This window comes from Cibotium barometz, chromosome 38 (assembly GCF_041138505.1).
Source record: "Cibotium barometz isolate CiBa-2024 chromosome 38, ASM4113850v1, whole genome shotgun sequence".
Taxonomy (NCBI): domain Eukaryota; kingdom Viridiplantae; phylum Streptophyta; class Polypodiopsida; order Cyatheales; family Cibotiaceae; genus Cibotium; species Cibotium barometz.
In genome coordinates this window covers 36,332,761-36,355,634 of record NC_141083.1, presented here as the reverse complement: position 1 = coordinate 36,355,634, position 22,874 = coordinate 36,332,761, and the positions used below count along the sequence as shown (strand labels likewise).

At 45.7% G+C, this 22,874-nt stretch overlaps 1 protein-coding gene across 1 annotated transcript in view; it reads left to right on the top strand.

Annotated features, from left to right (window-relative positions):
- LOC147616657 (uncharacterized) overlaps positions 1–22,874 on the top strand; it is a 108,504-nt gene that overhangs the window by 76,839 nt on the left and 8,791 nt on the right. The window contains exons 11-12 of the mRNA XM_086777725.1: positions 7,226–7,359; positions 13,285–13,351. Of these exons, the coding sequence (XP_086633851.1) occupies positions 7,226–7,359; positions 13,285–13,351 (201 nt within the window). The remainder of the gene's footprint in view (positions 1–7,225; positions 7,360–13,284; positions 13,352–22,874) is intronic.

The window sequence follows — 22,874 nt, the reverse complement described above, 5'->3', positions numbered from 1 at the left end:
TCAAGGGACTGGGCTGCCAGATCCTCAGAAAGGCCCCCTGACACTTCCGCATGCGGTGTGAACTACCTTGAAGCTTCTCCCACTGTCCACGGAGGGTATGAATGATATCAAGCCAGATGCTTTGGATGGAGTAAGGGTGCCTTCGATGGCTTTGCTGCATCGAGCTCTCCAGATATGCCAAGCGGCCATACCGTTGCAAATCTCCCATCTCTGAACCTAGAGTCCAGTGAGTAGTAGGAGCTGGGATTAGTATTGCAAAGGAACGAAGGTGAGAGACTTGAAGGGATAATCCCCCACCCTCTTCCTTATATGACATGATGGTCCAAGCAACAGTGCCCCAAGTAAGAGTGCGGGAGGGGGCCCGATCCATAGTAAAGATGCAGAGAATCGGTTGCCAAACGTGCTGAGCCTTTGGGCAATCCCAAAGACAGTGACGCTGGGACTCCTAGTGATGGCCACACCTCAGACTGACTTCTGGCCTTCCTCCAGTGGCCAGCCAAGTGCCAAGTGCCAAGTGCCAAGCTCGTGTGTGCTAGCTGCCATAGAAAGAGAGTGATCTTCTGTGGTTGAAAACTATCCCACAACCGCTTCCAAAAATCTGAGAGAAACTGCGGTGGGAGCCCTAGGCCTGTTCTACTGGAGTGCCCTCAACCTTTGGCATTTGGATCATATGACCTAGCTGTGCGGTGTATGCAAAAAAAGGGTGTACCAGGAGTCTGTCATTTGGATCATGCCATGTCCGCTCCCCTGGGTCTTATTGGAGATGCGTGGGAGGCAGGCCCTCCCAAACCCACAAACGCTAGAGTCTCTCTGTGGCCACCTTGGCCAATGGAGGGTCAATGTGTCACTCATGCGCATGGAAACCAATCACCCTTGCAGAGTGCATCCCCTGAAATCCTCTATGGTGGCTTTGCTCTCTCCAATCTTCCATGAGGTCTAATAGAGAAGGTGAGTAAGGCGGAGCTCTTATTTGCGCCATGGACTCCAAGGGTATATCATGCCTGGTGAACACTCCCAACCATTGTGGGGGAGGAGGGTCACTGGGTAGATGGACCAGGGGTTTCCAGATCAGAGCCTGTCAGAGATGCTCCTTGGAGGCAACATGAGCTGATTGCTGAAGGGACGGCTTGAGATGATCCCAAACACGCAAGAGACTGGCTGCAAATCTGCCCTCAAATGCAGGGCTAAAGCCACGAGCGCGCATCTCCGTGAAAACCCATCTAGTACTTAGGGAACAAGGGCCTCCCTGAATTGGGGTGCGAGCGGAGATCCTAGCCAGGAGAAAGTCCTTCTAGGGCTCGCCGCCCGGAAGAAGGCCACGAACAATCAACTTGCCCAAAAGGGCACGGCTCTGAATGGAGGGGTTGATGATGCCCATGCCCCCTTTGTGTCGCGGCTGGATAATCACTCTCCAGTCCAACTTGGCCCTTGCAGGCCTCCCATCGCTGCCAACCCACAGAAAGTTGTGGACCAACTGTTGAACCTGACCAATGGAAGCCCGAGAGAAGGCCCAACAGGAGGTGATGTACCATATAATGGTGAGAAGAACCTAGTTCGCCACCACAACCCGGCCAGCTAAAGAAAGCCTGGTAGAACTCTAGTATAAAAGCTTCTTCCAAATGCTCTGAAGAAGAGGGATTGCTGTTGCTTCTTCAGGGAAATATCGATGCCCACCTGGCATCCAAGATAATGAACTGGAGTGCCCCTCGTGATCCATTGAAAAGCCTCAATTGGACGCCAAGTCAGGGCAGGTGATGAGCCAACCCAAAATCCACACGACTTGTGCTAGTTGATCTGCGCTCTAGATGCTTGGCAGAAGATCTCTATCGCCTTGGCGAATGGATGGGAAGATGCAGTCCTTGAGCCCTGTCTCGTGAACGGAGAAATGAAATGAAATGATATATTAACGTCTCTAAGAGGCCATAATGGCCTATGAGACCAAAACTGAGAGTACATCTGAAGTTGGTGTCTCATCAAAGAGAACAACTAAATGAGACTAAAAAGTACAATGAACTGATTGTTTTACAGTTATAAAAACAGAATTGTAAGACTTCGAGATGATACTGAGTAGAAAATACTGGAAAATGTATATCAGGTAGATCCATGTATGCTGATCAGTTGAAGTGTTGCCCTCTCCTTAGATCAAGTATCTCTGCCATGGGGCTGTCTAGAATGGAGAGGTTGTAGAAGCGAGGTAGGCGCCTCCGATGCCGAGCAATAATGGCTCTGATCTGGCGATGGTGAGGATGCCGTGGTCGGGATCCAGGTGGGCGTGGCCGACGAGCACGACATAAGATGACTGCTCTATCAGTGGTGACTCCCTGGGAGCGTGGTCGGTGCCCTGATGGCCCAATGGAGAAGGTATCAGGAGGTGTGTGGGCTGGGTTGCTGGTGCTGGTGCCGAAGAAATCTGTCAGGGTCCTCTGTCTAGGTACATGGCTTGGTCTCCTGTCTGCCAAGAGGGTCTCTCTGTGTCTCCTGAGCTCAAGTAGGAACAATCCCAGGCATCTCTGATCCTCAAACTCCATGACCTTGCGTAACGGCCCAAAACCCTCTCAGAAGAGGCAATGATATCTCCCTCGGATCTCATAATAGACTGTACATCGGCAAATGTAGTGCTCCTCTGTCTTTGCCTCCTGGTAGCATAGTTGACAAATGCGGTCATCCAAGATCTGATGCACATATCGCCCTGTCTCAATCCGCAATTGGTGTGATGAGGTCCGGATATGTCCAATGGCACAACGTATCCCATGTGATAGGTGTACATCCATGTACGCTGGGAAGGTGATAAAATCATCTGGTGAGAGGTGTAGAAATGGCTCTTGTAATGAGCCATTTTCGTGCCTAAGGGGTCAAGGGGGCTATTCCATGTCCTCTCTGTGTCCACTCTGATGATATCCATCCTGATCACGCGGTTTTGCTCTGAGCGGGTGAGATCCAAAAATGGACAATCCAGATTGTACTGAAAGGGTGGTAGTGCCTCTATCCACAAACCATGTAGGTCAAACCATGATCTCATCTGAGTGTACCAGCAATGAGTATCTCCATCCTCTGCCAACTGTATGGATGAGGTCAATGCCAATCAGGAGTACCTCTGCTGAGGGAGCTCCCATAGCCGCTGTAAAAAGGTAACTGCCTGGAATAGGGCCTCGGTCACTACTACTGGTGCGGCACCTAGCTCAGCCCAAACAATCTCATGTGGTACTGATGATTTTCTCCGAATCATGTGGACAATCATCATAATCAGTGGTCTCTCCATTTACCTCCATCCCTCATCCGTCCCTCTCTGAGATCTGTGATGTATGCTGGGCCCCCAAATTGGAGCTCCGTACAGGAGGGTCGGTGTGACAAGCGTATCAAATAGCCACAATTTGGTGCGTGGCTTCTGAAATTGTATGTGTGCACATTGCCTCTCAAGTGGCCCCAAGGTTGCATGCCCTCGAGCTAATCTAGCTGCTGCTGCCTCCTTCAGGGAGAAACGCGGTCCTGTGAAAGTAACTACCAAGTAGACATATGACCTGACGTACTCAACTGGCTCCCCTCGGAAAGTGAACTGAGGCTCTGATCTCGTCACCCATGCTTGTGTGGTGTTAAACACCATAACCTTGGTTTTCCCAAGGTTCACTGTTAGATCTCTATCCGCACAGAAAGCCTGTAATGGATCGAGGTGTCTCTGTAATCCCTCCGGAGAGTCTGAGATTAGAACAATATCATCAGCATATAACAAGATGGGTATCAACACCCCTGCCAGGCATGCCCCTGGGCCTCCCAATCTGTCTACATAATTAGAGACCGTATCAATGTACAGTCCAAAGATCTTGGGCGATAGCGGGCATCCCTGCTTCACCCCTATCGTGCTGGTCACCATATTGGATAGTCCGCTTGGAGCCGAACTCTGCCTGTCACAAACTCATACAAAGCATATATCTGCCACTGCATATCCTTGGGTACCTCAATGTCATGCAATCTGTGCATAAGCCTAGCACGCGGTACGGTATCGAAGGCTTTGCGGAAGTCCACAAAGCAGTAGTATATCCTTCTCTTCTGTGCCTTGCCCTCTTCAATAAGTGTCCGAAGTGTCAGTATGTGATCTAAGGTAGTAAATCCTCTCCTGAAGCCGGCCTGTCCATGTGCTCGATGACCATGCCTCTCTGCCCAGCAGCTCAGCTCCGACTCCAATATAGAGCTGTATAGTTTGGCCAAGTAATGACCAATCATGATTGTTCTGTAGTTGCCTGGTACCATGGGGTCCCCACTCTTAAAGAGAGGTACAATGATACGCTCTGTCTAGCTTGCCGGGAAACCCTCACAAATGGCACGATTAAACACATGTACGATGAGCGGAGCCAAAGTGTCGCGTGCATATGAGAAGTGCTCTCCAACTAACCCATCATGATCCTATGCCTTTCCATTCAGTAACCTGTCTATCGCATCTAGCACCATCCGCATAGTAAAAAAGGTGCTGCTAGCCGGTCTAGCTCCCAGTGGAGGGGGGGTGGGGGGCTGCCCTGGTGCATCATATAGCTCTCTAGCATAAGTATGCCATGCCTCAGGTATAGTAATCGGAGTACCAGGCTGTCTCTCCTGAAACATCTTCCATGCCCTCATGCTGTCCTTCCCCCGGAAGAGTTGGTAGATCTCCTCCTCTAGCTTAGTTAGATAGGCTCGTTTCTTCCTCCGCACAAGGCGTCGAAAGATCATCCTGGCCTGTCTATGCGTGTGAGTCCCAATGGCAATCTCACGTTGTAGCTGTGCTCGTGTCTCACGACACTCATCATCATACCAACTGTTCTGTGGGGCAATGCTGCGGGGGTGGGTGGAAGGGATCATAGTGCAGGGAAACGCATATGACGCGGATGCATGTAGTACACCCGCCAATCCTCTCGTGATCTCGCCGAGAGGGCTATGAGGGTCTAAAGCGAACAAGCCATCAGATATTGCATCTCTGTAAACCCCAACTGTCTCACGTGTAATTTAATATCTTGGGTATCTAGGTAGATGAGGGGCTGGCCCATCTCTCGGGGATCTACCTACTAGTGTGAAACTCAGGTATGCATGATCGGTTGCTATGCCAATGGGCCGACTGGAAATCGTGAAACCCCGCACATCAGGTATCAATGAAGGAGATCCCATCAAGTAGTCCAATGTGCTCGCTCCCCCTTTAGAGTTCCAGTGTGTGAGAGCATCTGATCCTTGCCATCTCGATAAGCCATTGTATATGACCAACCCATGTGCACTCCCTAGTGTGAGAAAATGCTTGCCATAATCTGTAATCTCCCCCTCATGCTGTGCTAATCTCTGTAACCCTACATCCTCTGCTGTGATCTCCTGGTACATAGCCTCTTGAGTATCATACAGCTCTGTTTGCTTTGTGCATGTACGTGCATTAAAGTCTCCCAATAGTAATACATCTCCCATGCTGGCAAACCTCATGATATCATCATATAGTGGTGTATAGGGCGACTCTCCTGATGGTGCAAACCTGGAGTGGGCTGGGGGAAAGTAGCATACCGCCACATATAGCTCGCGGAGCCGCATATTCGGACCCACATGTACCTCGCATCTGCATCTCTATGAACCACATGTATTTTGTCACGAAGGTCCTCCTTGAAAAGTATTGCCACTCCTCCAGATCCTCTGGTACCTCCCACTGTGTGTGGCTGAGGGCGGAAAACTGATTCCCATCTATAACCCCTCACGTCAGGAAGCCTCTTGTTTGTGCACTGATGGGTCTCCGTATACATAGCAATATCACTGTGTCTGAAAGTATCCTCAAAGTATCCTGCATCTGTTCTAAGGGCTCCGTTGCAATTCCACACCGTGAATCGCAAGGTCTCATAGGCCACGACCTACATGCTTTGTTCTCCAAGTGGGTTAAGTGACACACACTGACACCTAAGGCTTGGAAAGACCTATGTAGCTCGTGCCTGACATGTCCTTGGACTAGGGCTCACAATGGGGTCACGGCCTATGACAAATAATCCCTGAAAAGGTACAATTTTGTACAAATGTATAGCACTGATGATGTGTGAGTGTGTCACACATAGCACCTTAGTGCATGGGTGCATGTGACAATTGGATATTCCTCATACATAGTATAGACCACCTATGTAGAGGATTGATACTAGTTGGGAGCTCATTGCTAGTATCACAGCTCGGCAGATTTGGAGGGCTAGATGCACAGAGGCTATTGAGGGCATTCAGATATACAACACTCAGTGCATTTGTACTATATGGGGAGGTATTATTCACACTCTTATGGCCACATGGGGAGATATTATTCACACTCTTATGGCCACATGGGCTCGTATACAAGGACCATTGAGATCTATACAAGCTAATGTGAACTGCTTTCATGAGGGAGTGAGATCATGGGATCTTTTTCTCTTTGAGCCCCACAGGACTGTCTTGGCACCTTTGTGCCCCATATTGGTTGACATCATCCTACATTCTAGGATGAGGCTTTTTGTTCCGGCTTCTAGCTGTGATTTTGTATGGTCTAGTCATTTAATAGAAGTCTTCTTTCTGCAAAAAAAAAAGATGATCCTTAATAGAGGTCTTTAAGGGGTGTTGATTAAGTAAAGGTCATTTTGCAATAAGGGGAAGGGGGGATGTGCAGTACATCCTGTAGTTCAAAGAATACACTGTTTGTTAGGGAGTCTAGTTTGATGAGAATCACTTTAAAGAAGAGTTACTGCCATTTCTGAGATCTTTTTAGGAAGCCATGCAGCTGCGGTCGGTTGCAGTTCTAGTGGGAGAGTGGCACACACTATCAGCAAGGTTTCATGAACGCTGGAGGGCAGCATTTGCCTACAAGAAGAGCTACCTGTGTGTAGCAGATTTTGGGGCAGTTTTGGACAACTTGGCAACAAATGTATTGAATGGGCAAAGGCTGGCTGCCCAGCCCACACTCCTCAGAACTAAATGAAGGGAAAACACTTTCCATCTTTAACTTAGTCCAATCCAGGCAAAAAAGCAATCCAGGGCTTATATAAATGCCATTACCCCCCTTGCCCATTGTGAAGAGGGTATCCTGTAAAAGCTTGCATTATACCCATCAGATTCTGTTTTAATTCCAATTTAAGGCTGGCAAAGTGGTCATAATTCATTTGATTAAGATTGATAATTTTTCAAGTCTGTGAGAATTTACTTGAACCCTGCTGAAATCCAACTTGCTCTCATTTTCCTTGGAGCATGTGATACCTTACTTTATCCAATGGTGCAGATGAAAAGGAAAGGCGTTGCAGTAGATCATATCTATGATGCAAGAGCTTTACGCGTTGTTGTTGGAGATGGCAATGGTGAGCTACATGTTCCTGCAGTCGAGGGATGCTACAATGTTCTCAGCGTTGTTCACAGGTACTGTTTCATTGGCATATATAATCTATTGTTTTTACTTTTGTAGAATGTTGTGGAATTGTAATGGTTATCGAGCGGCCATGACGGTTAGTCATCATGACATAAAAGAGAAGTGGTGATAATATGCATGCATGTCTTATATGTACATGAAGACGGTGAGTCTTCATGACATACAAGAGGAGCAAGATTATGGTGCATGCATATCTTGTATGCACAGAACATCGTATAGGAGGGCGGGGAGTCATCGTGACATACACGAGTGTTGACTCATTGTGACACAGGAGTAGCAACAATATGGTGCACGCATGTCTCGTATGTACATAATAACAGTTGTGTAGAAGGATTATAGATTATCCTTTCTCAACCCAAAATCACAGCCCTTGCAATGTCTGCTAAGTCATCATGACACTTAACAGATATGTCTGAATGATATAACTTGGTATGCATCTCATGTATGACTAAGCTCGTGTGTGTGTGACTCCTCCCTTTGATGCACTTAGGCATTTAGGCTTCAGAAGGAACCACTGTACGGTAGATCATGTCTTTACTCTCTAATCCATTATTGAGGAGGCGAGGGCAGGGAAGCAACGGGTGTATTGCTGTTTTGTGGATTTCCGAAGGTTTTTGACTGTCCCTTGATCCGGAGTTGTAGATCACCTACAGGAGCTTAATTTTTCATCATACATGATATGGGGGCTGATGGCACTAGGATGGATCTTAGGGGATATAAGTAGTAGAATTGGGGTCAAACAGGGCTGCCCACTTTCTCCTACACTGTTTGGGCTGTACATAGATGAGATCTCATCATTTGCGGACAGATTTAGGGGGATAGGTGTACACCTACTGACGTGGACCTATACGACTGTTGAACCTGCCAACATGGAGCTAGCAGGGTGTGTTGGGTAGCAAGCGGCGCATAGAGCAGCAGGTGGACAGGTTTATGCACGAGTACGGCTCTTGCAGGTGTATGGATGGTAGGCGCAAGGTGTACAAACAGCAGGTACGGCTTTGTGCACATGTACAATCAGGTGCGACTTCACGCATGTACCGTTGAGTGCGGGCTGAGACAAGGCAAGCTGAACCTTGGGCTCTGATACCAAATGTTGGGATTATGGTTAGGATTTGCGCAGCAAATACAAAACATAGGCACACACAGTGAAGCAATCATGAACAAGGAGGCACAATACTCTATATTAATTGAGTGTACCACAATGCTAGAAAAAATATAAGCATAGTTGCAATGAAACACGTTTCATTTCATCTGAATGAAACGAAATGTTTCATAAAAGCTTCATTGGAATGAAACGTGTTTCTTTCATGCTGCCTAGGAAAACCTACGTTTTTCAACGTTTTCTATCCAGAGAGCATGTTTTTCGAAAAAAAAAACGTCTACAGGCGACTAGGAAACTGATTGAAGGAGCTCCTGCCTTGCACAAATCAGCTCCTCTAGTTTACTATTTGTCATCATTCATGCATGATTGCATCTATCAGGCTTCAACGTGCTTTACTTTGTGTATTGCAGACTTCAGTTTACTTTTTTTGTATCAGCTCAGGATTCAAACTTTTTGTGATCACTTTGAGTGCCATTATTGAGTAGTTGCCATTATTGATGATGAAATCCAGATCTTGATTCTTGATGTTGCTAGTTTATTTATGCCAATTGGTCAGTGACTCCGTTGGATGCCCACTGTAACTATAACTGGGTCACCCAGATTCTTTAGTTTTAGCTTGTAAACATGTTTTAATGTGTAAATGATGCATGTTTAATATTGTTTTGCAGGGAAGGCAACATATTTTTAACATATTAAACCTTTTGAGGCCTGTACCCCCCCTGTTTGTATGAAACGTTTTTGAAACTTCTGGAAAATGAATGAAACGTTTATGAAACTTTTCTGAAACGTTTATGAAACACGTTTCATGAAACGCCTGGCAACTATGAATATAAGTGAGAGTGACCTAAAGTACAAAAGTCACTTCACATACACTCCCAAAAGTGAGATAGAGTGTGTTCCTATGCACGGGGAAAAGACCTCCTATAGAGGGGAAAAGTGCCCCGGCTGGTCCTAGACTGTTCATACACCACTGCCCATGACATAGATGTCTACAAAAGATCCTGCAGTGCATCCAAATGTCTCTACAATTCCTCAACTAAATCCAAAATGAGGACTATGACAACTCCATACAAGAGAATAGTTATCATCATCTCAGCTAACCATGAGCTTGTGCCTCCCAATCTTTCAATGAACTCTAAAACCTCATCAATGTATAGCCCAAATAGTGTCGGAGAGAGTGGGCAGCCATGTTTGACCCCGTTAGTTCTACTTCCCTCATCCAAAAGGCCTTCTAAGTTCTAGTGCCCATACCCGACTAGCCACTAACTCGTATAATGCCATCCCACACCACATCATATCTAGTGGGAAATGGAGCTCCTGCAAACAGCCTAAAAGGCATGATCTCAGGATTGAATCAAAGGCCTTTCAGAAGTCCACAAAACAATGCTCACTGCCAACATGCCCTCACCTCCTCAATAATGCTCCTGAGAGTGAAGATATTATCCAATGTCGAGTAGTTCCTCCTGAACCCAATCTGACCTATGGCCCTCTAACATTGTCTCTTTATCAAGGAGCCAATCTCAGCCTCCAAAACTGCCTTGTAGATCTTGGCCAAGGTGTGGCCAATCATGATGGTCCAGTAGTTATTAGGGTCCGTGGGGTCTGCTGCTTTATGGGTGGGGACAATGGTATTGGTTGTCTAGGAAGAAAAAAAGCCATCCTCCTTGTATGTCACGATAACTCACCGTCTTCCTCCTACATGATGTTATGTACATAACAAGATTGAGTACGAGTACGGAATGCAACTATGCAATGTGGGGCATGGAATGTGAGAAGTTAAGTGAAGCTTATTTCGGATGTCATATAGATGGCATGCATAAGTCTCCCATGTGAGAGCATCTATGGTGGGTGTGAGTGGCTTCTTGTCCTCGAAGATGTGCCAAGATTCTGAGCTATCCACACTCAAAAAAAGGCGATACAATTTCGATTCACACTTGGCCAAGAATGCTTGCTTCTTCAAACGGGTAAGGTGGCAGAAGGATCTCTGCATTTTGTGTGCAGAGATCCGTTAAACTGCACAGATCCGTCTGCACTCCCTTTCTCAGAGCCTCTGGGCTCCTCATTAATCATCATACTATCCATTTTGATGGCTGTGAGAAAACTAGGGGTTTTGCAGTGGAACAAACAGTGTGACAAAAGCTAGGACAGACTCATGCAGAATAGAGGTGAGCACTAAGGCGATGGCTATGAGTGGTAAAGAGAGGTCAAGGCTAGCAGTATGGTGGCACAAGTAATCAGCATAAACCAAGTTAAGATCATGATGGAAGTGAATACTAGTGAAGATGGAGATATGGGATTGCAAAGCCTCCCAAATCCAACCATAATATATATACATACCTAGATGAATCCAGGAACATGCCCAAATTCCCAAATCCAACCATAATGCCCCATCACTGTTGCAGGTAGCCATACTTGAGCATTATAGACCTCATGTCCCTATGTGGGACACCATTTGCTCGACAGTACCAAGATGTGCTATATCCCTCTCGAGTGAGCTGCATAGAGGACTCAAGGGCCAAATGTGGAAGACGGGTTAACTGCACGGACGAGTTAAGGGCCAAATGTGGAAGACGGTCTGCATCAGTGTATATACATGATGTATATAGGTGATAGTCAAGACAAGTGTATCTATGACTAGGAGGGATGCTCAACTCAGCTAAAGATAATCTCATGTGACACTGAAGGCTTACTCCGGATCATCTGTGAAGGCATAATCGCATGCTCTCTCTATGCCCTCCTCCAATCCTCCTCTCCTAAATCTGCTCCCTAGAAAGAGGCACCGTACATTGCTGTGGGGACCAATAGTGTCAAAAACCCAACACTTGGTGCGTGGCTCTCGATGGCCTTGGTGGCTGATCTCATGGAAAAGTTGGGCATATAAAGGTCACTCTAAGGTAAACATAAGATGAGACAATCTCCACCTGGGTTCCTCTATATAGAAAAAAGCAACCAGCTATCTTTCTAGTAGACCATGATCTTGGTTTTGCTGGGGTCAACCGTGAGTTCTCTCTCATCAGAAAACCTATGTAATGCATCAAAGCATCTCTGTAAACCCTCTACACAATCAGAGATCAGGATTATAACATCCACACAAAGCGAAATGGGCTACCTGTGCTCCAGTCAGAACATTCCTACAGGAGGGAAATTTTGGGGCTTTTGCAAAAGTCGGCATCCTACAACAAAATTGGACCTCCTACAGCGCCTGCAATTTGGGGTTTTTTTGAAATTGAGTCCAAAATCGATAAATTGGACCACCATTGGTATCTTTCACAAAATCGACTCCCGATGGCTCGGAAATCTACATTTGATTAGATTTCTATTCCTACACTTGAAATTTGAATACATTTTTAGGTTATTACCTGGAGCGCACGGACAACCATCAGTTTGTAATCAAAGTTTGCAAGTAGTAGTATTATTTACTCTCCACTTCTTTCTGCAATTCAGTGCTTTGTATTGTATTGATCTTGCTTCTACTATGGTGTATTCTTACACCCACACATAAATGAACCTACATACTAGTGGTTGTTCACACACACTAAAACCACTTTATTTAATGCCTAGAATGCTAAGTTATCGCCCTAAACGTTCCCATGTTTTTCTCCACCTCAACTAAATTATTTCCTTAACCTCCTTACGATTATTTTCTTCTACCTAATCAACCATAAATTATGGCTAGTGTCAACCATTCTATGAACCTTAGATTATGCTACCCCATTACAAAAAACGTCTTGTCCACACGTGTCCATGGTGGCCCTACTAATTCTAATCATGCTGAGCAGATGTGCATAGTTTGCTTTTATCCATTGCTCACGGGAATGTAATGGAGAAGCTGAAAGCAATAGGTATTTGAGATCATAAGTGGAAACATTACATACATGAGGTCTCTTGGTATCTACTAAAGGAACATAGAGTAAAAATGTTTGCTATTATGTGCGTGTCCACATTATACGACCGACTAAGACAGAAGGCCTAAAAGGAAGTGGGCATTCAAACTCCCCACTTTATTTGTGAACTTTGTTCTTGAGAACTCTAGGTGTATCAAAAGCTGAAATGTAGTAAGTTCTAGCAAAAGTTTAGAATGGAAAGCATAATCCAAGGCTAGTGAGCAACTGGTTCTTGAGACTTGATGAGAATTTGTGTGTTGCTTTGCTTTCTAGCGTTCCATTATTCTTATAGACTCACTTTGTGTGTGAACTTTCTTGTTTGCGGGAAAGTCACACTCATACCACAACAGACTATTACCCTTTAAAATAATTGCGAGTCAAGGCAACTGACAGGCTGCAGGAGAATCCACACAATTGGGCTGCTTTGCTGATTGGAATGAACACTGCACATGGTTGCTAAGATGATCATGCATAGGAGCAGAGTTGCCATCTTTGATGTCCATGGCAGGTCTGCAGGCCAAATGGGCGTGGAATAAGGAGCTGCATTGTAGACTGTTGATGCACTATCATCGCATATGAAGATGGAGAGTGCCTTGCATCTCTCATGATGTCTACAGTCTGATTGGTGAGACCAACATGCCCTCCTGCATGAGACACACACAGACCCCGTGAACCTCTTCTTTGAGATAAGGGTGTCCTCCAAGAGATTTTAAACCCACCTCATCTCTTATAAAAATTCATTCCTAGGCTGATGCCATAATGGTACATTTTTCTTCATTGTTTTCTTGCTGTTTTTTAAAAGAAAATCTGTATGCATGGACATGTTGTGAGGTCTAGTAGCATGTTGCTAGAGTTTGAATAACACTGCCAAGGGAGCTTCAAAATCTTGTTACATGTGATAAATGCATGTATCCTTGTCCATATTTCAGGCTTTGGACTCCTATAGGTGGTGAATTTGATGATTACATACTCAATCCAAAACCAAGCAGATACCAGGTATCACATAAGCTTACTCGAATATCGTTTTCCATGACCTAAAGCAAAATAGACTTTTGGCAATGCTATGCTTACCACTTTACATATTAACTTTCACTGTTTACTCTCTCTAACTGATGGTTGAAGCACAATCAGGGCTTTTGCTTAGACAACAGCTAAACAACAAGGGTATGAGTATTTACCATGCTTTCCTGCCATCGTTGGCACTTCTTCAAAACTTGATGTCAAATATGCTTTTCATGTTTGACATTGAATCAAACCTCGGGCCAAATAGAAGAGTCGTGAAGCACTTGCAGGTTAGCAGAACCCAGGCTGAACACCCACCACCTGCGTGCACTAAACAGAGCCTATGGGCAACTAGGCAGGCGGACAGGTGCAGCAGTTGGGCGGATGGACTAAATAAACACCAGATAGCCAGGTATGGACTGGCCATATACATACATACATACATACATGTGTGTGTGTGTGTTAGCTGGCTGACTGGCCCATGACCAGCATGGTGTGCTAGGGTTTTCTAGAGATAGAAAGAACAGTTGCGCCTATGTGCTAGGGTTTTCTAGAGATAGAAAGAACACTTGCGCCTATGTGCTAGGGTTTTCTAGAGATAGAAAGAAGAGTCTCCTGTGCCTTGAGGGTTGTAGCAAGACGGACCGCATCTGAAAGAGCACAGGGCTGATGTGGACGAATGTCTGTGTGCAAAGATGGTTTTAAACCATCCACAAATCGCTTGACCTACTCTGATTGATGGATGGTCCTTGGGAGCATGAGCAAAAGCTTCTAGAAACGAGGAAGATAGTCGGTTATGTCATCCCAGCAAGTCACGTAGTGGTGCATGAGGTGGTCTTCCCACCACAAGAGAGCGGCACCCGTCAAAGACGTACACACCAAATGGAGCTGAAAAATACCTGAACCACCTGCTGCTGCGAACATGAGAGCCATCTCGCATGTCTAGTTGTTTACGACTTCTCCGTCCATCTTCTCGGTGAACTTGGGAGGCTTCATTAATGAAGCTCGTTCCTCATGAGGCATGGAGGAAGAACTCGACAAACCGCTAGTTACGTGATGTCGAGCCAGTGAAGGCGAGCGGGAACTGTTCGGAAAATCTAGTGGAGAGGGACTCCACGAAGGAGACCGTCAGTGACGCAAATGGCGTCTCTTCTGCCATCTATGCACATGTGTAGAATGATGACTGCCAAACTGGGAGGGAAGCTCATCCAGTACATCCTTGCCTACATCCAACCTACATCCAAAAGAGTGAAAAATCCTCGTCTAGAAAGGTCCTCGGAATCGTCCAACACTTGCTCCGAAGCACATGCCCTTGTAGAATCCAGATCTGGAATACTAGGTGCTCGTGGTGCCGACTCCATCTTGTCGAGATGGGCAGATATAGCCTCCATTTTAGCCGCCTGTGCATCCATGGATGCCTGCATGCTGAGAAGAAAATTAGTGAGTTGTGAATCCATGACAAATATCTAGTGATCAAGGATTGGGTGAGGGATTTAAGCCCTGCGCGATGAGGTAAGGGTTTACTGTGGCTGGGAAGCATAGTATACCTTGATGAAGAGAACCCAAATATTCACTTTCCTGAAAACCGAACTTGTGCACTCTTTTAATCTAGGTGCTCTCTCCTATCCAAGGAGTCAATGCACACGGGTACCAGAAAAGAAAAGAAATTTGCAGGTTACCTAGGCTCTAATACCAACTGTAGAACATTTTTTTTTTCCCGAAAACAAGATCCTTCTATTGGTTAACAAAAAAACAACCTCAAAAGGCTATATACAAACTTGTCTCCATGTACGGAGCGAGGATCAAAGAACACAAAAAAGGGGGAAAAGGATGCACTTCTCCTCCGGCTGGCCGCTCTATGAGGAGAATGCTATCTCATACAAGGGGGTGGGGAGGGAATAACCGTATGGGTGGTCTGTAGTCCCAAGTGGGTTCACTACTTCTATCTTTGACAAAAGGACCAGGTCGCTAGTGTCTCAGGAAGGCTTCCCGACACTTCCGCATACGGTCAGAACCATCCTGAAACTTCCCCCACTAGCTGCGGAGGGTATGAGTGATGTCAAGCTAGATGCTTCTAATGGACTCCGTAGGCGGAGTGTGGGTGCTTCGATGGCTTCGTTGGATCGAGCTCTCCAGATGGGGCTGGGATTTGCACTATCGAAATGCGAAGGTGAGAGACCTGAAGGGCTAGCCCCCCACCTTCCTCCTCATAAGCCATGACAACCTCGACCTCAATGGCCCAAGTTACAACACCCCATATAATAGTACGGGAAGAGGCCTTGTCCATAGTGAAGATGCAAAGAATCCGCTACCAAACCTGATGAGCCTTCGGGCAATCCCAAAGACAACGTCGCTGAGACTCCGGGGGATGGCCACATCTCAGACATGCTGCTGGTCTACAGCCAATGGCCAGCAACCACAAAAAGAGGGTGACCTTTCGAGGTCGAAAACTGTCCCAGAGCCTCTTCCAAAAATCCTAGAGAAAGCATGGTGAGAGGTCTTGAGATTGCCAGTGTCCTGCTCCTACCGGAGTGTCCCCGACCTCAGGCATCTTAATCCTACAGCCAAGGTGTGCGGTGTATGCGAAAAATGGGGTACCCGGAGTCTCCTCCCTATCTGCAGGATCACACCAAGTCTACTCCCTCGGGTCCCACTAGAGGCGCGTGATGGGATGGCTCTCCAAAGTCTCCCTCGCCATAAATGCCAGAGTCTCTCCTTGGCCACCTTGGCCGATGGTGGGTCAATGTGCCACTCATGTGCATGGAATCCGATCACATTCACCCTCTGTAACGTGCACCCACTGAAGTCCTCCAAGGGGGGCTTTGATCTCACTAATTTGCCATGAGCTCCAATTGAAAAAGTGAGCAAGGTAGAGCTCTCATCTGCGCCATGAAACGCCTGGAGAATATCATGACTCCCAGCCACTGCGGGAAAAGTTAGCCACTCCGGAGGAATGGCACAGTCGATGTCGAGGGTGAGTCTATCTCTGCTCTGGATCCCAGTTAGGCCTCTCTCCTAAGCCACTGGAGGCAGGACAAGCATGCGAGCTCTAAGATTCCGGACAGCCTTATTCAGGACCCTGAGATCTGCAATAGGATAGAGCAGATTTGGGCAGGATTGGATTTTATTTCAGGTTGTGCTGCGTGCACCTTGGATGTGGGCCTCAGTGAGATCAACAGTTTTTTGCAGGAGGCAGCTCAGAGCAGATTGGAGGGATTTCGTGAGCAAGAGAGGAATCTGAGGAGGGGTCTTGCTTCTCTTCAGCGGCTTCAGGAGAGTTTCCCTGATAGCCCTTGGATTGAGAGTCAGCTTGTTGCCGCTCGTATGGAGATCAGATCCATCGAGGAGAGGAGGGTGGAGTATAGATATCATGCTAGAGCTTCCTTTTGGACCCAGGCTGGCGATAGAGTTACGGGAGACTTCTTTGAGATAACAGGTCCCCACAAGAGGAGAGATGGTCTTTGCAGGTTGCGCGGACAGGATGGAGACATGACCCCCCCCCCCCCCCCCCCATGTGAGAGTCATCGCCACTGATTTTTTTCCGATCTCTCCTCACAGATGTCCCATTATCTCCACGGCTGGTGGATGCGCGCGAGAGGGTCTGGCGGCACACGAGAGAGGTAGTTCCCCTCGCTCTTTGGTCCTCCTTATTGATTGGCCTTCGAGCACCATCACCCTTCTAGGGACCGCCTACAAAATCTTGGCCAAGGCTATCAGTTGGAGACTTCAGCCTTTCCTCCTTGACTTGATCCATGACAATCAGACAGGTTTCGTTCAAGATCGGAGCATTCTGGACATCATCTTCACCTTCTGGGAGGTGACTGCTTCGGCCAGGATGCGGAAGTAGGACCTCATAGTACTACTCCTAGACTTTGAGAAAGCTTATGATAGGGTGGATTGGAGCTTTCTAGAGGGCACGATGAGCCGGATGGTGTTCTTTGTGGAGTGGATTCGTGGGGTTTCAAGACTTTGGTCAGCCTCTCACAGCCAGGTTCTCATTCAGAGAGCCCGTGGCAACAGATTCCCCCTTTCCCGCTTGGTACGGCAGGGCTGTCCTCTGGCACCTTACCTTTTCCTATTCGTCATTGAGGCCATGAGTAGTTTTCTCTCAGTCCAGGAGACCGGGCTTTAGGGATTGCATCTCCCCCTCCGTACTCGGGAGCAGCTGCTAGACTCAGAGTTTGCAGATGTCACAGTTGCTTAGCTTTCAGGAGATGGGGGGAATCTCCAGAGATTCACGAAGGCGATCGAGATCTTTTGCCGCACATCAGGAGCACAGATCAACTGGCACAAGTTGTGTTGTTTTTGGGTAGGCTCTGCACCTGCCCCGACTTGGTGCGCAGTTGAGGCTTTCCAGTGGATCGCGAGGGACACTCTAGTTCGCTATCTTGGATGCCAGGTGGGCATTGACATCTCTCTTGAGTAGCAGCTCGCTCCTCTTCTTTTGAGTATTCGGAAGAAGCTTTTGTACTGGTGTTTTGCGAGGCTCTCCCTAGCCGGTAGAGTGGTGGCGGCGAATCAGGTTCTTCTTGCCACCATGTGATACATCACTTCATGCTGGGCCTTCTCTCGAGCATGTATTAGCCAGCATAGTTGTCGGGTGCAATACCATATGATGCGTACGGTACGATACTGTACGGGAAAATATGGTATGATATAAAATTTTTTCTTATCGTACGATAAAATACGGTGTTTTAAAAAATTACTTATAAACTTAGGTATTTCCAATTTCGAGATATGGAGTATTTTAAAAAGGAGGGAAGCATCATAGTACAGAGGAAGCTCAAACAGCCATAGACGAGCAAAAGTGAGACCATTACTCTAAAATTTTTTTTTGAAAAACCAATTTTTTTTTCCAAAATTTGAGAAATTTTTTTCTTGAAAAACCCGTAGCTCCGGATAATCCTCAAAATAATCCTCGTCCATCCATCTTGCATCCATAGCCGAATAGTTTTTAAACTTCACAAGATACCTGCGTACTAGCTTGTCACCTGCATGCTTACGCTCCTTATGAAAACTATTTGCTCAGTTTGCAATACCTCCTTAAATTCATCCACCTCTGGTGTATCTTCCAAAACTGATTTCATAGGAGATGGTCCCACATATAGCCTCAGTGAAATGCATTATGTATTTTCCAGTGATTGGGCAATACTAATGTATAAGCCACTCCATTTATGTTTTGTAAGATTTGGAATGGCCCATTATACCTATTCAAAAGCTTAGGAAACCGGCCTTCTTTACCTGGCCGCTTCGAAAGACGTGCTTTCTCAAACTTAAGTAACACCCAATTACCTTCCTTGAAAATAAGCTCTCACATGTGCTTGTTAGTTGCCTTTTTCTACTTAGCCTGAGATCTTTCTATAGATGTCCGAACCTGTGCAAGCGCAGTATCCAAATCTCAGATATACTCATTTGTTGCAAAGATTTCATCTTTTTTGCTGCAAAGATTTCATCTTTTGTTCGTAAGATAGGTGGAAGAACCACCTTGCCATAGACTATCTCAAACGGAGCCTTATTAGTTGAAGAATGCATAGTATTATTAGATGCAGACTCAACCGATGGCAAATGCTTTTCCCAATTTGACTTTTGCTTAGATACATAACACTTGAGCAAATCAAGTATGGCTGAATTTGCAATCTCACTCTTACTATCCGTTTGAGGATGATAAGCTGATGAAAAACTCAGCTTTGTGCCCATATTATCAAACAATGCCCACCAAAATAAACTAGTGGTCCGAGGATCTCTATCCCCCACAATAGATTTGGACATGCTATGATGTTTGAAAATCTGAGCCAAAAATAACTTTGCCATGTGCTCTGGCTTGATGGTTTTCCTCACAGGAATAAAATGTGCCTGTTTACTAAAACGATCAATGATAGTCTATATTGCATCATTACCATGTGCCGATCTCCGCGAATCCATAATGAAATCCATGGCATTGCTTTCCCATGGTTCCTGCGGAGTGGGTAAGGGCTGAAGCAAACCGGGTGTTTTGTGCCTGTCAAACTTGACTTTTTGACACACTAGGCTCTTAGGAACATAAAGTTGGCCAAAAGAAATATCTTTCCAAAGCCTGTGTAGTAGCGAGAATACCACGATGACGTGCATATGGAGGAGCATGACACTTTTCCATAACCTTTTGGTACAATTCTCGGACCACACAAATACGGTTTTGCATCATTAGAAAACCATCTTGAATTGAATAAGATGGGACAACAGTACCACAATTCATTAGTCCAAATATGCTGAAAATCTGTCCAAAGAATATATATTCCACATCCTTTACAAGTCCTGATGATAGGTGGTAGTCACTGCATGCACTTGTGGCGTGCGTGACAAAGCATCCACTACCAAATTCTTCTTGCCTGGAGTATGCAAAATCTGAAAATGAAACATGGACAAGGAATTTGCCCACCTTAGGTGTTTTTCTAAGAGTTTAGGCTATGTGAGAAAGTGTCATAAACTCTGATGATCTGTTTTAACCATAAATTCAGTCCCCAAAAGATAATGCTTCCATGTTTGTAGGGCGTGAATAACGGCCGGCAACTCATTCTCATAAACCTACAAATATAATTCTGCATGTTGCAGGTGACGACTTTCAAAAGCCACTACCCTGGATTTATCCCAAGTAATGAAACCTCCAATCCTAGTTAATTAGAGGATCAAATTTGTGAATTCCATACTGGTGACGAGTGATGACTGATGATACCTCTGTAGGACTCTACTATATAGATGATCCAAAAGCTCAAGTCAGAATGTTTTATAGAGCAATGTTCCCTATCATGAGTTCTCTATTAGAAACAAAACTTTGCTGATGATACACCTATTCCTAATGTGGTGTTTCAAGACAGACACAAACAAAACTTTGAAGCCATACCAAAGAGTGAGGCTAAAAAATACTGTTACCAGGCTATTCCATCAACAAAAGGATTACTAGCCTCCTTGAATAAACCACGTTGTCGTGACGTGTGCGGTATCGCTGGGCAAGTGCGAGACTTCTGGCTGTGAGAGTAGCTTCAAATCCCAGCAAGGAAACAAAACATATAACTCTTCAAGGGGGTTATGACATCTCAATTTTGGTCGACATGTACATGTGCCAATTCACTTCAAAGCATTCCCAAATTCAGCTTGATGAATGCATATACGTTACAAGTCAAGAGCATGACCCGCTTCAAGCATAGATCTCCTGACCCTTTTTCCAAGTGCCTCATACATAACACATGCAGGCATAGCACAATCTTCAAAAGATTCCCATATACATGTGACCATTCACATCACATGTTTCACATAATGTCAACATCACCATTTCAAGATGACTCTTGATCTCATGAAAACCTGGGGTTCATGAATCCATAAAAAGCAAACCTTTCCGGAGATCTCCCTCGCTCATCTACACCCCGACTCCACACTCGCACAGGCGGCTCCCAGTGCCTTCAGCTACTGCTGCTCTGCGCCAGCCTTCTCTCTTGATTCAAAACAGTCCCCAAACAATCTCCACATGCATCACACTCGATCACAAAAGGTCTATGCAAGTTTGGAATAATAAGAATAGTCCCTGAGATGATGGCGCCCTTCAACTTTTGGAAAGGTGTTCTTCCTGAATCGGACCAATGGAAAACAACTTTCTTCTTCGTTAGATCATGCAATTGAGAAGCCAAGAAATCAAAGTGTCGGATAAATCGACAACAGTAAGAACATAAACCAATGAAGCTCTTGACTTCATGAACATTTTGAAGCTCTGGCCAATCCTTAATAGCTTGAATCTTTGCAGGATCCATGCGTACACCATCTTTCGAAACAGTATGTCCCAAATAATGGATCTTTGACAAAAAGAATTCACTCTTCTTTCCATTGATGAAAAGCTTGTGTTTCCTAATCTCTTCAAAAACAATGGTGAGATATTCTTTATGCTCAGCCTCACTCTTTGAAAAGATAATAATATCATCAAAGAAAGTTTCTGTGAACTTGCGGTGAGGTCTAAAGACTCTGTCCATCATTCTATTGAAAGTGGCAGGAGCATTTGTAAGACCAAATGGCACCACCAAATATTCAATGATGTTCTGAAAGCCGTTTTGTGTACATCTTGAGGTATCACTCTAATCTGATGGTAACCACTCTTAAGATCAATGTATTTTGGGGACATTGAGATTTCATGTGATCCTTGCTCCCACATAAGAAGCACTTCCCGTGTCTCATGTAATAAAAAATGTGCTGTTTGGACAGCTTTGGATCATCCTTTTTACCCCTCGGCTTCTTTTCCGAGCCCCCTTTTGCATCCTTGGACTCATTGGGCATAAACTTAGGTGGCTGTCCACCCTTTTTCTGCTCATGCTAATCGTCATGAAAGGGGTGATCTTAAGAAGAATCCGCCAAAACTTTGAGACACATGAAGAAACGGACTCACCTTTTCGAAGTGAGGAGGAAGGAACTGATCATAGAATTTCTCTTTGAAAGCACTCCATGTACAAGCAACTGTCCTATCCAAGAGCTTGGTCATCCACCAATCACTTGCAGTCTCTTTAAGATGCATACCCACATGCCTGAGCATAGATTTCTCTGTGAAGTCTTCAGTGCAAAAGGCTATTTCAAATTGCCTTATGAAAGCAAGTGCCTTGGTGGTATCCAGCTTTCCATTATAACTCTCGAATTTGATGTCCTTGTCCCTTGACTTGAACTCTTTGGCCCTCTTGCTGTGTCGAGCATCCCGATGCTCTAGAACATCATCCTCTTTGTCATGTCTACAATGGCGACGGTGACCAGGTCTAGGGCTGATTTCCCGTGCAACACCCTCCACTCTGGATAGAACTCTGGAAGCAGGAACATACCTAGAAGGTGGAGATATCACCGACAATGCATGAAGATCTTCTGCATCTCTCGTATCTGCTGAAAACCCCTCATCATCTGCTCGAGCTGCATGTTGATGTACATCATCTCCTCGGGCTGCATGCCCTCTCATATTAGTTGCATGGGCTGAATGCCCCTTCATAACATCTGTTTGGGTTGCATGCCCACTGACATCACTTGCTCGGGCTGCATGCCCTCTCACATCACTGGCTCGGGCTCCATGGCCTCTCACAACATCATCAGAATTCCCTTCACGGGATGGCCTGTGAGGTTGCCGTGTGAAGACCCACTCGCCTCATCATCAGAAACAACATTGCCACAGCTTTTCAAATAAGCAAAATCCAACTCTCGAGGTTTGTCAATTCCCATTTGTTGGACAATTGCATCAAAAGTGACCACATCAGCCTTAACTTGAGACTTTGATTGAATAACCCTCTGTACATCTGGGTCCCTTTGCAAAGCACGGAGCTCTTCAAGCTCATTCATCAAAGCATCAATATCTTGCTGATCCTCAACCCTAGGAGATAATGGTGGATCGTTATCTGCCAAAGCCCCAACATGGTTCCTGTCTCTATCCTCTTCCCGTATGCCGCGAATACGGGTGATAGTGCTCCACAGAATGATCTGACTGGTTGGCCATGATGTATTTACCAGATTTTCAAAAAGAGAAGAA